The sequence below is a fragment of the Schistocerca nitens genome, chromosome 3, assembly GCF_023898315.1.
Source record: "Schistocerca nitens isolate TAMUIC-IGC-003100 chromosome 3, iqSchNite1.1, whole genome shotgun sequence".
Lineage (NCBI taxonomy): Eukaryota > Metazoa > Arthropoda > Insecta > Orthoptera > Acrididae > Schistocerca > Schistocerca nitens.
In genome coordinates, this window is record NC_064616.1 from 845,922,136 (window position 1) to 845,940,837 (window position 18,702).

Consider the following 18,702-nt stretch of genomic DNA (forward strand, 5'->3'; position numbering starts at 1 on the left):
AGTCTTTTCATTGTGCCTATCTGCAATTCAGCATGTCCACTATATGGTGAGTAGCAATAATCCTTTCTTAAAATTATTACATTCCATACTGGATTTTCCATTGTTCGATTTACATAATAGTTTTGTACACATCACCTTTTCAAATGGATAAACAAGAATACTGTATCATCACAAAATGCTTTATTTTTAGATGATTTATCACAAATGGAAACTCATCCAAAATAAATGACAGTTTGAGGTATCTACTGCTTTATTTTTAACAGATCAGTAATAAGTGGCATAATTCAAATGTGACCTTATTTTTCATGAAAGTTATACATTTGTTGACTGCCAACCATAAATAATGATGTGTAAACATATTTCTCAGCCACGTACATACCCTTGAAGAAAACTGCTTTTGCACACCAATCTCATGCCAGAAATAAGACAGCTCAATTATTGGAACCTGGTGGCCCAATAACAACACGAAGTCTCTTTCTCCTGCCAGAAAGGTTATCACCAGCATTTTCTGGAATCCCAGAAAGATTATTTTTATTGAGTATCTCATTAAGAATGAAATAACTGGCAAGAATTATGCAGGTCTTCTGGACAAACTACACGAAAAAATACAATGGACTTGCGCACAAATTTCAAGTGGCAATCTGAAATGCTGTAACCCTGTACATCACACCTGGATACCTGCCACGGCAATAGGCCGCTGGCATATCACACTCGAATATTCTTCCAATGGAATCAGTGTAGGACAGCCACCAGAGCCACCTGCAACTTGTGCACACAGTATGGCAACCTCTCCCCCAACTACCGGAACTCTCTTCAATTTAAGGACAGCACGGCAGGTGACTTTCCTCAGATTGTGGTCTACTGTTTATTGTACTGTTTCTATGTTTGTTGTTCACCTGACTGTGGACAGATAAGCTTTTGTCCTTAGTGGCCACATTATTGTTTGTGACTAACATTATGACAGGAAATGTTGACATCAAACTGTTGGAACAGCTACCCTGACGTCAACTACTCCAAAATCAGTGGTTGGCAAACATTTTGAGCCTAATGAAAAGGTTATAGAAGCTGTCAATAGGTATTTTGCAGATCTGTCAGAATTGCAATTTAGGAATCAAATATATTCATTGGAAAACCTTAAAGATACAGCACATGGATCTGAAATGGAGCTACATTGAAAATTAATGCATTTTCAACATAATGGACACAATCTTCCAGTCTTAAATCACAATTCATTATGTTTCATAATTGCCATCAGGCTCATGCCATTGATTCTCGTCTGTCACTCTGTTGTCAGACAACTTGCATAGAAAATTTCTCATGTTTTACTCCATTCCATCACACTATCTCTTTCTAAACCTGCCTGACATTCTCCTACCAAGTGGCATGAATCAAGTTGCTTTAAAGGTATTCTTTTAGACAACACCACCAGACCACTTAACATATCTATTCATTATGAAACCAACTATATTTGGTTCTTCACACAATTCCTCAAGTTAATTGTTATCTTTTATTTCATATAGCTCAGTCCTGTACTGTGATAAAGATTTCCCTTAAAAATCTCAAATCTGCATAGATAATTGTCAGCTATTCTTCAAGTATCCCACATTTCACACCAACATAACACTATGGAATGGATTACTGTCTTACAAAGGCAATGTGGGAATTGTCTCAACAGTTCAAAAGTTACTGCAGACAACAGTAACAGTAGTTCAATGCTTGGTTAATCATCTTTATCTTTTGTGCAGGAAGTGACTTCCCTAAATATTTCACCCAAGTATCAGCATATACCACAAGATGGCTTTTAGGTTTGGTCGCAGCCTTGGAAAGCCTAGGCGGCATCGGACTGCCCGTGGCTTATAGAGTACAGGTGTAGATGCATGATGTTTTTGCTATCTATTTCTATTTTAGTGAAAATTCAATGGAAACAAAAAGTAAGCCATTTCCATGGCCAAGGTTAAACACCACATGTGATGAGCGATTTTCAGACCTGTCCTGTAATATGTCAAAAGGTCTCCGCTAATTTGTTTTAGGCTTTTATCCTTCGTACTTTTCACGTGCACAGTAACCATGGGAATCAGTTTCTGGAATGACCTGAAGTCTCTTGCAAGAAATAAAAATGATATACACTAAGACAATGAATGTGATGTAATTGATGCTTAATAGTCTTTAGCAATAATCTTTCAGCTAATATCAGCCAGGAAATGGAAATCAAAATTGTTTAAAACAATAAAAATATGTCCATAAAGAGAGAGATTGGGTTCTCCATTTCTGATCTTCATAATACTGAATAAATGAATTTGTCCTTTTCACAGTTGTCTTTAGAGAAACATGAATCTCAGTACACAAAAATCTGGACTGGACTGACATTTAAAAAAAAAGTGACTGAAACAAAAAGGAAGACCACTGATAGACAACAAACAGATTCAATCTGTATTTTTTCTGGGTGCTAGCAACAGAAATGGATATAATCAGTTGATCCAAGAAAGAATGAGGAAACTCCTGGCACAAAAATATAACACAAATATTATTCACACACAACACACATTTTCTATCAGTACTTGCTCATGGAGTGTATAGACACAGTTCTCTGCTATGCAGAAATAAAGACTATAGAACAATGAATCAGAAGACCAAAAATAAGACAGTAGGAAAGAAACTGAAATGAAGCCAACTGTTACTGAAGTTGTAGGCAGTATGGTAAAATACTAACGTATTAGGTTGGTGCATAGTTCGAAGTGTTTTTGTTTTGCATGTTGGTATTCTGGTTGCTAGGGGTTTATATACTGATTGCCATTTTTCATTTGTAGTGCACTGTTGCCATCTGAGTTTACATACTGTCATTTAGAGATAGCTAGAAAATGGAATGCCCAGTGGACAAATCAGAAAATTTCCAACATACTCTTCTGTTTGAATTCAGTAGGGTGTGACAGCTGCGGGGGCAGCCAGAAAACAACATGCGTAATGCTACTGGCCAGTTTTCTCATTTTAAGTAGGATCGTTTCAACATTAGTGACTCTGGATATCCTTCGGGTTTGATGAAGATCATTTAAAGGCATTAATTCACAATGAGTGACTCTCCACGGTCAGGAAATTCTTCAGGGTTTGATGAAGATTATTTAAAGGCATTAATCCACAATAGCATACTTGAGAACTGGCAAATGTGATGAACTCTGATCATTCCACCATCGTACAACATCTGCATGTAATGGGAAAGATTTAAAAAAAAAAAAAAAAAAAAAAAAAAAAAAAAAAAAAAAAAAAAAAATCAGGTTTATGGGAACCGCATGTTCCAAGCCAAAATCACAAAAATCAGCAGGGGCCATATGTGGATCTCTGCTTGCTAGTCATCAATTGGCTTGTGAACACCACCAACCATTCCTATCAAGTATCATTACCGGTGATGAGAAATGGTGTCTTTCTGCTAGCATAGGGAATAGAAAGGAATGGTCCAATCCAAACAAAGCAGCAAGTCCCCGTACAATGACCTGCACACGTTGACAAAAGGTAATGTTATGCACCTGCTAGAACAGCGACAGTGTAGCGCACTATAAATTGCTTCCCAAGATGTAACCATTACTGCTGATACTTATTGTCAACAACTGAGATATCTTGCGGACGTAATCCAACAACAATGAAGACGAAGACAGTGTGAAGAGATGCTGCTCCATGATAACCCCTGCCCTGCATTCTTGGACTGGTGAAAAACACTATACATGAGTATGGTTGGGAAGTTATTCTGCACCCGCCTCATTCACCTTATCTTGTGCCCTCAGATTTTCATCTTTTGTGCTCTTTATCAAACAACCCTCATGGAACTTCCTTTCTGGACAAAAATATGCTTCAAACATTGCTCAATGAATTCTTCACCTCAAAACCATGTGATTTCTACAGTTGCATCTGCTATATGTTTACCTGTTGTTTTTATTAAACTTATGGAAAAATGTTACAGACTTATTCAACAACCTACTAGTTTCAGCATGTAGTGAGAATGAAAGAACATCGGAGTGGTAAATACAGCGAAATGTGTAATGACAGGTTTATTTCTCTCCTGGAGAATTAAACAACATTACAATCAAAATATCAGTGCAGAATTTTACACTGATGGGACTTCAGACTGCAAGGACATCCAAGTATGGGTTTCTGTATTACCTGAAAAATGGTGGTTCAGGAGACATGGACCATTTACTCTTTTTTCTGCCAGGCAGTGAAAAAATTGTCTGCCCCCTCGGCTGAGAGATCAGCATGCCTGAATACCATGCAGCAGGCCTGGGTTCGATTCGTGGCTAGGTCAGAGATTTTCTCAACTCGGGGAGTGGATTTTGTGATATCATCATCATCTCACAATGATCAACACACACATCACCCAATGTGGCGTCAACTCAAAAGACTTGCACCTCGGCGGCCGAACTTCCCCAGATGGGACTCTCGATCCTCAATGCCGTATGATCATTTCACTTCATTTCAGTGAAAAAATTACAACTGTTGGGCATCCAACTCACAAACTGTATCATTTTTCGTTGTGAAGCTTATGGTAACACAATTTTTAATACACAGTGTGTTTTAATTCTCGAATTGTAACACCTACCTAATCCCAACAGATTTTCACCCCACTCCCCAATATACTGAAGTAACATTTCACACAAAAATTTTATTCCTCTGGAATAGAGAAAAATATGGTGAAAGATGGCTAAACTATAGAACATATTTAATGTTTATAACCAAATATGAAAGGTCCGCCCAAAAGGATTTGAGTAGAAGCGAAATACACATGTGGTAACAAACAGGCCACACAATTCTTGGAACAAAATTACAAACTTTTTCCTTTCAGGACTTTTAAACGCTGACATGCACAATGTTGACATAAATGATCACAGAAAACATCTCCACTACGTGGCGAGGAGCAACTAACATTCTCACAGAAAATGATGATAAATGTAAACCGCATCTAACACCTTGGTTCAAAGTTTCATAAGCCACTTATTCCAAACAAAGTGTTCTAAATTTTTTTTTTTTTTTTGATAATAGGTAACAGATGATGACCCACACATTTCTCACAGGTAATTTGCTCATTTCATATACACTCATGCTCATAAATTAAGGATAATGCTGATACTTGGTGAAACAACGCTCTGGTGGGCGGTTTGCAGGTTTAAATCATCTCGCGGGGTACGACCATGCGGTGGATTTGACCTGTGGTCATCGCACGGTGGCATTGGTAGCAGTCCACATAGGCAGAGGTGTGTTGGTGCACGTTAGAGTACGGTGCAGCAAGTAAGTGTGCAGACGTTTTCAGACGTGCTAATGGTGACTGTGTGTTGAAAATGGCTCAAAAAACACATACTGATGACTAGACCGCGGATTTTAGGTAAAAACCTATTTTGTTCCTGAGTTCCTACTTGCATAAAAATTTGTACTTATGCGTTTCATGACTATTTACACTTAATAGTGTTAATTCTATAGGACCTAAAAAAGCCTATTTCGGCTTTAATATCCTAAAAAGTGCCTATTTCATCATATAAGACAGTAGCTCCAAGTTTTTCCACACTATACGATGGATGGAAAAAACTATTTTGTGCCCAGCGTGCAGCAAGGTGGCTAGTTGATATGCGCTCATGCTTCGTATTTGCCTAACACTTCGGTCATTTTTTATTTTTTTATATCGCTATCCCTGTTAATACCAAATACTCTTTATAGGTGTTTTATTATTCATATGTAAAAAATAGATCACGTATCTTTAGGTTAAAATATATTTTTTTTCCTAAGCTCCAATTTGCATATAAGTTGGTACTTACGCGTTTCATAACTAACTAAACTGAATACCGTTAGTTATATAGGACCTAAAATTGCGTATTTCGACATTGACGCCTAATTTTGCCTATTTCGGCATCAAAATCCTAAAAACTACCTATTTCGTTAATCTGACAGAGTTCTTGTGTTTTCAAAGATTAGAAAAAGGGAGTAAACTTAGGGCTTTGCGTCCCGTCAAAGGCAAAGGTCGTTAGAGACTGTTTACAATTCCTTTGCTTGCCTTACTACTAACAGCACTCCGCACGGTTAAATGGTCATCCATCGAAGTATGCGCCTAGCGCGACAGTGCTTAACTTGTGTGAGCGAATGGGAACCGATCAAAAATTTGAGTTACACGTTAGAATCGAACGTGGGAGTACTAAATGTTATATTTGAAAATATTTCGTTCATAGGATTCTGGCCAGTTGTATATTTTCGCAAAGAAACGGTTTCATAGGCCTTAAGCTGAGCACGGATTAAAAAATCACAATGTTAATCGTAGATGCCCTCTATAGCTAAATTACTGCCCCTCGCGCATTCTCTCACTGCTGCCTACAGGCAGTCCTATCAAACTACTCTGTGTAGTGAAAGGTATTATACATGAATTTTCCGGTTCGAAAGCACCGGTAGATTCCATTCGCTTGTTCAGAAGGGGCGGCTATCTGTCAGGTGCCATATGTCCAGCAACGAGTACGGTACTTCCCGCACCGCAGTAAAAAAAAAAAAAAAAAAAAAAAAAAAAAACACACAGGTCATCGTTCACTTTTCCACAGCGAAAACAAATCATTACATTGTGTAGCGACCGACGTGTTAAGTGTTACTGACATTCTAAGTGCAAAATAAATTCTAGTTTCTGTGTGAGAATACTACGCCATGCCGAAAACAGCTAGTTCAAAGTCAACTCATATAAGGCAGTGGCTGCAAGATTTTCCGCATTACAGAACAGATGGGAAAATTATTTTCTGACAAGCATGCAACAAGGAGGTTAGTTGATGTTTTTCTTAGACTTCTTATTTTCCTGTCACTTAGGATTCTTTTTTATCGCTATCCTTTAGTAATACGAAATACTCTTTATATGCGATTCTAAACTGCATTTCCCTTTTCTCTCGTATTACGAAATCTCACTTAACTCAGCACGCAGATGGAATCGCACATAAAGCTAATGTTGAACGAAAGTCAAAATTGAAGCAAACTCTTTTAACCAATAAATCTGGTGAATCCTCCGAAAAAAAAACAAGTTCTGCAGTGATTTGTATCATGCACTTGTGGCAGCAAACATCCCCTTTCGGAAACTAGAAAACCCTATTTTCAGAGGTTTTCTTGAGAAGTAATGCCCTCAGTCTATTCCTGCAGAGTCAACTTTGCGTAAGAATTATGTGGATTCAGCTTACAATGCTGCATTGCACAGAATCTGAGAAGATGGTGGAGAATCTTGTATATGGATTTCTGTGGATGAAACTACTGACAGTCTTGGGCGTTACATTGCAAACCTGATTATTGGCAAGCTAGATCCAGATGCTCCATCCAGGGCTCATTTGATTTACTCAAAACAGCTTGCAAAAACTAACCAACAAACAATAGCACAGTTTGTGAACAATAGGCTTAAGGTGCTATACCCAAACGGAGTGGATGAGAATAAGGTGCTTCTTGCCGTCACTGATGCTGCTGCATATGTGATAGCAGCGTTTCAGCTATTAAAAATATTCTTACCCATTGATGCTGCACATAACTTGTGTAGTACATGGGATCAACCGCATAACAGAGCAAGTAAGGCTACAATTTCCTAAAGTAAATAAAGTAATACCTATGGTGAAGAAAATTTTTGTTAAGGCACCATCAAGAATATAGGCATTCAAAGAACAGCTTCCAGATGTCCCATTGCCGCCAGAGCCTGTTGTCACCCGCTGGGGCACGTGGCTGATAGCAGCAGAATACTATGGTACGCATCTCTCAGTTGTCCAGAAGGTGGTTGAAAATATACCGGAGGATGCTGCATCAGTAACTGCAGCAATGAAAGTTACTCAAAGATGCTTCTTTAAAACGGAACTTATCTTACATTAGGGCCCACTACACATTTATGGCAAGAATAATTTCACAATTAGAAGGCTCAGGGAGACCTATATGAGACAATATTTCTTCGCTTGAAGAAGTCAAAATGAAAATTAATGAAGCGCCAGGTGAAGTAGGGGAAAAAGTACGGGCAAAAATGCAAACAGATTTGCAGAAGAACACTGGCCTGAAGGAGTTGTGTGCAGCTTCCGACATACTTAGTGGAAAATCCAGCACTCCTGACTGCAGCATTCCTGTCCAACATGTGCCGAAAATGAAGTACACCCTGTCACATCTGTTGATGTAGAACGTTCTTTTTCAGCGTATAAATTGATTCTGACTGACAAGCGCCACAGTTTATCACTAGAAAACCTAGGAAAGATTTTGGTTATTTATTGTGAAGCCAACTATGGTCAGAATATGTGAAACTACGAATGTATTAATTAAACGATTACCACATCTTTTTTACGGCGAACTTTATCTTGCAGGAACTCAAAAATATTTGGAGTTATGTTCAACATTAATGTTGTAGATTGCTGTGCTCTGTAACTGTGTAAATATTCGTTCTCCTTGTTTTAATTACTAATAAGATGTTCATACTGTCAACACTGTGTATTTTAATTTATTTTTATTTTCTCTGCATCATTTTTATTAGAGCCTATTTTAGGTTTTATATAGCCTAAATGAACTACTGAAGGAGCCTATTTTAGGTGCCTAAAACACACTTTTTTACGTCCTAAAAATCCGTGGTCTACTGATGACGTTAACAGGACTAGAATACTAGGGCGACTGGAGGCTGGTCAAACACAGCAGGTCTTAGCACGGGCCCTCTGTGTGCCACAAAGTGTGATCTCAAGATTATGGCAACGATTCCAGCAGACAGGAAACGTGTCCAGGCGCTACAGTACGGGACACGTCCATAGTGTACAACCCCACAAGAAGATCGATATCTCACCATCAGTGCCCGCACATGGCCACAGAGTACTGCAGGTAGCCTTGCTCGGGACCTTACCACAGCCACTGGAACAGTTGTCTCCAGACACGGTGTCATGAACACAGTACATGGTCATTGGAACAGTGGTCCCAGGTTATGTTCATGGACGAGTCCAGGTATAGTCTGAACAGTGATTCTCGCCGGGTTTTCATCTGGCGTGAACCAGGAACCAGATACCAACCCCTTAATGCCCTTGAAAGGGACCTGTATGGATGTCGTGGTTTGATGGTGTGGGGTGGGATTATGATTGGTGCACATACACCCCTGCATGTCTTTGACAGAGGAACTGTAACAGGTCAGGTGTATCAAGGCATCATTTTGCACCAGTATGTCCACCTTTTCAGGGATGCAGTGGGTCCCATGTTCCTCCTGATGGATGATAATGCACAGCCCCACCGAGCTGCCATCGTTGAGGAGTACCTTGAAACAGATGATATCAGGCGAATGGAGTGGCCTGCCTGTTCTCCAGACCTAAACCCCATCGAACACGTCTGGGATGCTCTCGCTCGACGTATCGCTGCATCTTCACATGCCTAGGACACTTCAGGAGCTCCGACAGGCAATGGTGCAAGAATGGGAGGCAATACCCAAGCAGCTGCTCGACCACCTGATCCAGAGTATGCAAACCTGTTGTGTGGCCTCTGTATGTGTGCATGGTGATCATATCCCATATTGATGCTGGGGTACATGCACAGGAAACAGTGGAGTTTTGTAGCACGTGTTTCGGGACGGTTTTCTCAACTCATCACCAATACCGTGGACTTACAGATCTGTGTCGTGTGTGTTCCCTAAGTGCCTATGCTATTAGTGCCAGTTTTGTGTAGTGTCACACTGTGTGGCACCACATTCTGCAATTATCCTTAATTTATGAGCATGTGTGTAGTTGACAAAAAGATATCACACAAATTTATTAAGAACCTGCTAAGTTAACTCACTGCTGACAGCTAGGCAGCAAAATTTTGTCACTAGCTCAATGAATTTATCGAAAGGACTGTACACAATTAACTTACCTGTCACTACTACAGGTAAAAATTCAAATGAAAATATGTAACTGTATGTCCACCTAGTGTTTCTGACAAAACAATATGTGTTGATATGTGGGCATATCCAGCTCAATATGTATATTACATATTTTAAAAAACAAATAAAAACAATGTAAAAGGGAATGAAAATACAAAACAACACCATAATAATAATAATAATAATAATAATAATAATAATAATAATAAATCCATTTCACATCCGATATGTACTTAAATAATGGAAGATCAGTTGATAAGCACCACAAAAATCCTGGAATATTTTTAATTTTTAGCTGTTCAGTGACTAATACAGCCTTTCTGTCCTCCCTGAACCCCCCTTATATTAGTACATAAATATCAACCAACACTCCCTTCACTTCAGTAAAAGAATTACATGAAGAATAAGAGCACTATAAATAAATATTTTTTAAAAAAACTGTCGTATCAGCCCGGGACACTTCGTGAAGTATGCAGCTACTAAGGCACTCTATAAAACATATACAACTACTAGAAAGTACATACATCTCACGATTACTTATACGTCACTGGCAAACATTTGGCTAGTAATATTTCTCTCAGTGATCATATATGTATAATTACATACTGGCATTAAAATCATCTGTGATTTAACAATAAATATGACTTGTCAGGTTACATCACATGAAGAAAAACAAAAAAAAAACAACAACAACAGGTTCATTTTCATAATAATAATAATAATAATAATAATAATAATAATAATGATAAAGAACACAGAAATGGAATGGATTTCCCACTCTTCACTTGATGCACTGTCTTTATTAATCACTTTCCAAACCTCTGTTCACATTTACCATAAGTTTGTAACAATCTCGCAAATTCTCTTACTGTGATGTTGTGATGGCTTCGTAACCTCCTGCAATGAATGAAGAAATACTTCAATGAGAGAAAAAAAAAATGAACTGATTTATACACAGATAATTCATGCCATACAGTGAAAGCTCTATCAGGTGGTGAACTGATAGAACACTTAAAAATATGTATCGAAATATAATCAGAAATTAACACATGTAACACAATGGCTCATTAGTTACTTAAAGCACTGTTTTATGTTCAGCAATTGCTTGCTTGAAATGGCCTGGACACAACGACTAACCACTATGATGTACAATAACCGTTTCTTAGTCAATATCACTGAATCACTACTCACTGCAGTGATCATTTATCATTTGAGCAGTTATACATGGTAACCAACACAATATTTTATAGTCATGTTAATGAGTCAAGAAGTACTGCAAAACAAGGAAACTGCCCGATCACAAAAATGAACACTATTTTGTATCTCAAATACTTGAATTTTGATAATTATGACAGCATATCATGCACTAATCATGGAACACTGTCATCATATGAAGAGCATACTGGAGAAGGACCAATTTCATTGAAGGACAATGCTGTCAAATTTCTAAAATAGCTACCAAAATGACAGTAAAATTTACACCAGATCCTCCAGGTGATATTCTCTTGAATGTATATTTAGCACTGTGAACCATGGAAGACAAGCAAATCGTAGCATTCTATTGAATCCATTAGAATGTTCAAAAGGCAAATCAGCCACTATTTGGTCATTTACTCCAATGCTATGCACTTTCTGACAAACATGTTGTTTCCGCTTGAAAGATGTGAAACAAAAATAAATTACATTCTTCATGAAAGTCACCTAAAGAAATTTCCTAGCCTTTAACAAAACCATGTGCCTCTACTTCCACAACTGGTTGTCAGATCTCTTTCCACATTGAAATATGTCAAAATTCTCTCAAATGAAGTGTTGAGTTTCCATTGCAGGATGATAACAATGATCATGTTTATTAGTTGGTATTTGGGTTGAGCCATATGGTTCAATATCTTCTAGCATTCATATAGACAGAAGGTTTATTCATAGAGAAGCAGTGAAGTTACTGAGAAAATGTGCAAGAATTGTAGGAGTTTAGTTGATTGTAACTGATATCACCACAATTTAATAGACACTCTGTTGTTTGTAGATAGAGCATCTGTTCATTCATATTGAACAAAAGCAGCCAGCACATGGAAAAAATCTACAGTAAAGGAATGATACAACTCCACTGTAAAAAAGTGTACATGTACCACAAAGCTTGCTGAAGGAAAGTATTGCTCATTCTAATGGCAATATTATGAAAAACATATTTGCTACTCACAATATAGAGGACATGGTAAGTCGATGACTGTCACACATTTAGACTTTCACCCACAGGCCTCCTTCTGAAATAGAGAGAAACACACACACACACACACACACACACACACACACACACACATTATATACATCTTATTTTTTTTCACACAAGCACAACTCTCACACATGTGACCACTGTCTCTGGGGTCTGTGACTTAAAATCTCCTCTGTATTGTGAGTAGCAATCCATCCTTTTCATAACATCAGCATTATTCCATCCAGGATTTTCCATTGTTTGATTTAGTATTGCTCAGTCTCATTTTTATATCTTTTTATGTACAGTTGGTAAAAAGAAGGTCCATCTGTTGTCACAGCAGAGCTATCACACTGCACAATCCTAAAGTAATCTCTCACTCACTTAGTACAATCATACAAGGAAACTTCTTTTTTATAAGCAATGTGTTGCAGTCACCATTTTGAAACTAAAATTCATTTCTGCTGACACTGTTCATACAGTCTCACTGATACATTTAACCCAATAATAAAAAATTTATTCTTACTGTCTCCAGAATTTTGTCAATGTTTGGGGGGCTTTAATATATGGGGTGTCCATAGTTAATGTTCCAGTTTCAAAATACTGTAGAAAGAGAACCACTACTCAGAATGACGACAAATTTGAACAACATATTACTGACGCAGGGGGAATCATCATCGAACAAAAAAAATGTAATGAAAATTTGACTAACAGATGACACTAAGCATCAGAATATGCACACCACAGATGAGTGGCTCATGGCTGTTCCTCAGTTTGCATCTGAGACACTCATTGCTCCATGAAATATTGCACACTGCTGATAAAGTTATTTTACAAGAATGATGACTGTGCACTAGTAGTTATACATAAGTTCCAGACACTCAAGGGCATAAAAAAAAGGCATCAGTCCATGTCTGCTAAGGGTCTAATTATTACAAAATTCAAAAAGGTAGACACTTTTGAAGAGCAATGCAGCAGAGGGAAGAAAGCAGTTGCTAAGACATCTGTCAAAGATGTGGTCACAGCATCGCAGGATGGGTCAACTGGTGGTGTGCAAACGTGCAGTGCATGATGAATTGCCCGAATATTGGACATGCCTGCAAGCACAGTGCATAAAATCTTATGAAACATCCTGCACTGATATCCATACAAAATCCCTCTTGTTCAGGAGTTGCTTCCTGCTGACCTGAAAGCAAGACAAACATTCGCTCTGGAGTTTCTTGCTTGCAAGGAGGTGGACAATGAATGACCATGGAACATTCTACAGACAAACGAAGCCTGTATCCATCAATATGCAAAATTACAGAATATGAGCAACATAAAATCTGCATGCACATCAACTTCATTCTGCAAAAACAAGTCCTGTGGATCCTGTTCCATACCATCACTGGTACATCTACCTACATACTCCACAAACCACTGTATGGTGCATGGTAGAGGTTACCCTGTGCCACTACCAGTCATTTCCTTTCCTGTTCTACTCGCAAATAAAACATGCGAGAAATGACTGTCTATACGGCTCAGTATGAGCCCTAATTCTTTGTATGTTATCTTCATGGTCCTTATGCAAAATATATGTTGGCATCAGTAGAACAGTTCTGCATTCATCTACAAATGCTGGTTCTCTTCATCTATATCTACATGATTACTCTGCTATTCACAATAAAGTGCCTGGCAGAGAGTTCAATGAACCACCTTCAAGCTGTCACTCTACCGTTCCACTCTCGAATGGCACATGGGAAAAACTTTTTCTGTGCGAGCCCTGATTTCTCTTATTTTATCGTGATGATCATTTCTCCCTACGTAGGTGGGTGTCAACAGAATGTTTTCGAAATCGGAAGAGAAAACTGGTGATTGAAATTTCGTGAGAAGATCCCATCGCAACGAAAAATGCCTTTGTTTTAATGATTGCCATTCCAATTCACGAATCATGTCTGTGACACTATCTCCCCTATTTCGCAATAATACAAAACGAGCTGCCCTTCTTTGTACTTTTTTGATGTCATCCGTCAGTCCCACCTGATGCGGATCCCACACCGCACAGCAATACTCCAGAATAGGGCGGACAAGCGTAGTGTAAGCAGTCTCTTTAGTAGACCTGTTGCACTTTCTAAGTGTTCTGCCAATGAATCACAGTCTTTGGTTTGCTCTACCCACAATATTATCCACGTGATCGTTCCAATTTAGGTTATTTGTAATTGTAATCCCTAAGTATTTAGTTGAACTTACAGCCTTCAGATTTGTGAGACTTATCAAGTAATCGAAATTTAGCTGATTGCTTTTACTACTCATGTGAATAACGTCACACTTTTCCTTATTCAGGGTCAACTGCCACTTTTCACACCACACAGATACCTTATCTAAATCATTTTGCAAGCCATTTGGATCATCTGATGACTTTGCAAGATGGTAAATGACAGCATCATCTGCAAACAATCTCAGACAGCTACTCAGATTGTCTCTTATGTCGTTAATATAGATCAGGAACAATAGAGGACTTCTAACACTTCCTTGGGGAACACCGGATATTACTTCTGTTTTACTCTATGACTTTCCGTCTATTACTATTAACTGTGACCTTTTTGACAGGAAATCACGAATCCAGTCACACAACTAAGGAGATACTCTAAAGGCACGCAGTTTGGTTAGAAGACGCTTGTGAGGAACGGTGTCGAAAGCCTTCTGGAAATCTAAAAATATGGAATCAATTTGACATCCCCGTTGATAGCGCTTATTACTTCATGAGTATAAAGAGCTAGTTGTGTTTCACAAGAATGATATTTTCTGAAACCGTGCTGACTATGTGTCAATAAATCATTTTCTTCGAGGTACTTAGTTATGTTCGAATACAGAATATGCTCCAAAACCCTACTGCAAATCAACGTTAGTGATACAGGCCTGTAATTCAGCGGATTACTCCTACTTCCCTTTTTGGGTATTGGTGTGACTTGAGCAATTTTCCAGTCTTTAGGTACGGATCTTTTTGTGAGCGAGTGGTTGTATATAAATGTTAAATATGGAGCTATTTTATCAGCATACTCTGAGAGTAACCTGAATGGTATACAATCTTGACCAGAGGCCTTGCCTTTATTAAGTGATTTAAGCTGCTTTATTACACCGAGGATATCTACTTCTATGTTTCTCATCTTGGCAGTTGTTCTTGACTGGAATTCAGGAATATTTACTTCATCTTCTTTGGTGAAAGAGTTTCGGAAAACTGTGTTTAGTAACTCTGCTTTAGTGGCACTGTCATTAGTAACTTCACCGTTGTTATCGCTCAGTGAAGGTATTGACTGCGTCTTACCACTGGTGTGCATTATGTATGACCAGAATCTCTTTGGGTTTTCTGCCAGATTTCGAGACAGAATTTCGCTGTGGAAATCAAGAGCATCTCACATTGAAGTATGCGCCATATTTCTAACTTCTGTAACACTTTGCCAATCTTGTGGATTTTGCGTTCTTTTAATTTGGCATGCTTTTTTTGTTGCTTCTGCAACAACGACTGACCCGTTTTTTGTACCATAAGGGATCAGTACCATCACTTATTAATTTATGTGGCACATATCTCTCAATTGTTGTCGATACTATCTCTCTGAAAACATTCCACAACTTTTCCACACTTGCATGATCAGATTGGAAGGAGTGAAGACTGTCTCTTAAAAAGGCGTTAAGAGCATTTTTATCAGCTTTTTTAAATAGATATACTTTGTGTTTCTGTTTGATGGTTGTAGGTGTTACGGTATTCAGCCTAGCAGCAACTGCCTTGTGGTCGCTAAATTTTCTCAATAGTATTCCTCAAAAAGAACTTTGCTTTCTATCTAGGGATTCCCATTTGAATTCTCGAAAATTTACATTAACACTTTGTGATGAAGGAAGCTGGGATCTCTCTACTTCCTCTATTGTTTTGCCATCTGCCTCCTTAAATTCACCTTATTTTCATTTTTACCTAATTACCATTAACATGCACAAGTATAATCAACATTTCCATAAAAGAGAAAGTTTGGCCCTCAGTCTTAAGGAATGTAGTACCAGGTCTAATTTTGTGCATAGTTTTGTGTATGCAATTAATTTCCTAATTAATTTTGACCATTCCTAGTCAATGTATTTTGTTATATGGTGAAATCAGTAATTGTTTCATGACTTAGATTCTATTGTTGACTTATAAATGAATATAAATTCTGTACTACTTATAAACATTTGCAAGAAGAACTACTAGGATTCTTAAAGTATTTATTTGGCTCTATTAAAAAACATACCAGCAAAGCCAGCCTTTAATTAATTCAAAAATAATTACCAGGTTTGTCAAAAGTATTGTTTGTATAACTATATCTGTTAATTTCATTATTTAAACAAATAATTCGGCCGAACCTTTGTAATAGAAGGAACTGTTAAAAAGGAGGAATTTTTCATGTATTCAGTTAATTGAATGAGTTATGTTTTAATTGTAATTTCTGTGACTTAAATATTGAACAATGTACAGTTTCAATGCCTATTATTGTGAGGATATATAAAGGACGGATTTTTGGTCCCAAGTCTGTCAGTCCACAGCCGATTTTCAGACGGGAAACACGTATTTGTTACATTAACAACAATGCATTAACTTAATATTGGAATATGTGTACACAAATAGACCGTGTGTTAGAACAATTAATGACAATGTCTGTTTAATGTATTTGATAAATAGTGTCACACATACCACATTATTCTGCAAGAACTATGAACTGTGTGGTTAGGATTTTACTGCTCATAGGCGTTCAACAGCAAACTATTATAGCAGTATGCTGATATTGCCTGCAACCTATTAATTAAGCTTATCAATAATTATCAATAGTGAACTGGCCATGTAATTGTGTTATATTGGGGGGTTGTGAACAGTTAAAGTAAAGACCTGTGAAACGCAGTTGTGCAACTGTCAGCTACATCAGTTACAGTATTCAGTGTTGAACTTCCACCCCCCCATTTTTCAGCCAATATAACAATGCAGTATGTCAACACCGAGGACTATCAATGAAGAAATAAAGCAGAGGAACATCATAATTTGCGTGTTGTTTGACCCTACTGGTGTGGTGTAACAAGCGCTGTAACATTGTAAGAGGTACAGAGGCAAGGGAGTCTGCTGGGGCTTACCCCAGTTCACTACTACTACTACTACTACTACTACTACTACTACTGCCAATCCATCATAATGCACTTAGGTTTAGCATACAAAGGATTGCATCATAATTTATGAGTGAGATTAAAAATTAAAATAACTTTTCCAAACTTTTTCAGTTTATGCTTCAGTATATTACTGTTAACAATGTGATATCTCCGAATGATTGAATATATAAATATATTATTTTCAGAAAAAAAATAAGTGCCACTAAATAATTAACCTAGAAAGCTAAAAAACTGTTCCGAATGCGCCAATGTATGTAACAATTAAAAATTACGAGTCTCAACTTGATAAGAGCAATATTTAGGTCAAAATTGGCATTTTTACGAAAAATTGAAGGAGCTAAATATTAGACTCAGAAAGATGAAAATTCATATGTAGCCTCTGTTTGATTTAAAAATCTTCTATATCTGACACCAATAGGCTACCTCTATTAGTTTTCAAGTTATTTACTAAAATTCAAATTTGGAATGAAAATGTATCGATTAAGTATCATATGTATTTGCAATAGAAAATTCTAAATACAGCACTTGATTAAGTTCAGGAAATAATACAGCTGAACCAAGTTTCATGAATTTATTTTAAATAAAAATAATATCAAGGAATCTTAAACAGGCAGTTCAGAGGTCATGTTCCACTGTCAGTTCCGTTCTAAAAATTCTAGCCAGCAAATTTTAAATTAAGTCAAGCTAAAGCTTTTTCAGTAACTGAAGCCAACTTAATTCATATAAAAATTAAGAAGATTGTAAATTATTAAATGACAGTGCTATTAATTAATACAAGTCCAAGAATGGGGCTGTTTAGACACTGCTACCTGTGCCTAGGACAGTTGATAGCAGATGTTCCGAATGGCAGTCTGCTGCACCCATATATAAATAGGGGCGGAGAGGCAATACGAAGACACACTTCGCACAGAGATATCAATCTGTCTGCGTCAGTCAAATGCCTGCGTGCATTGTGCCTCAGATAACGTCCGAGTTGAGCAACTACCAAGAGCGATTTCGGTAAAAGTAGAAGGTGAACTAACGAGGACTGTACACCATTCCAGATTGCTTAGATTTCACAGAAGTAACTGTTTGTGTGTTGTCTGCAATGCTCACAAAACCGCATGGCAAGTGGCAAGATTATTTTCCACTTTTAAAGTGAGCAATTAACTTTTGGGGATTACCAGGAACATCACATAGAGGTAACCTCTGAACTGTTAATGGTGCTGTTTCCAATAGGGACATTATTATTATTAGGAATTTTATTATGTTTTGTGTATGATAACTTTTACTGAATATAACAATCAGTTAAAACTCAAAATTTTCATTTCTAGTCATTGATCCTGATCTCACTGAGTAAATAGCAAGTAGAAACGTTTTCTTTTAGTGAGCACAAGGTGTCATGTGACCTTTGAGACTGGAAATTATGGTCAGTGTGTTCACCATCATTTTCTGGCTGACCGCAGAAATAGTTTTCAGGCTCTTGTAAACAGCGAAAGGTGTT

General features: G+C 37.6%; 1 protein-coding gene across 2 annotated transcripts in view; it reads right to left on the reverse strand.

Moving 5' to 3' along the window:
* Window positions 1-10,017: 10,017 nt before the first annotated feature.
* Window positions 10,018-18,702, reverse strand: part of LOC126249786 (dehydrodolichyl diphosphate synthase complex subunit nus1) — a 35,910-nt gene continuing 27,225 nt past the window's right edge. For both annotated transcript variants that reach the window (XM_049951471.1, XM_049951472.1), the window contains exon 4: window positions 10,018-10,747. In XM_049951471.1, the coding sequence (XP_049807428.1) occupies window positions 10,657-10,747 (91 nt within the window). In that variant the 3' untranslated portion in view covers window positions 10,018-10,656. The remainder of the gene's footprint in view (window positions 10,748-18,702) is intronic.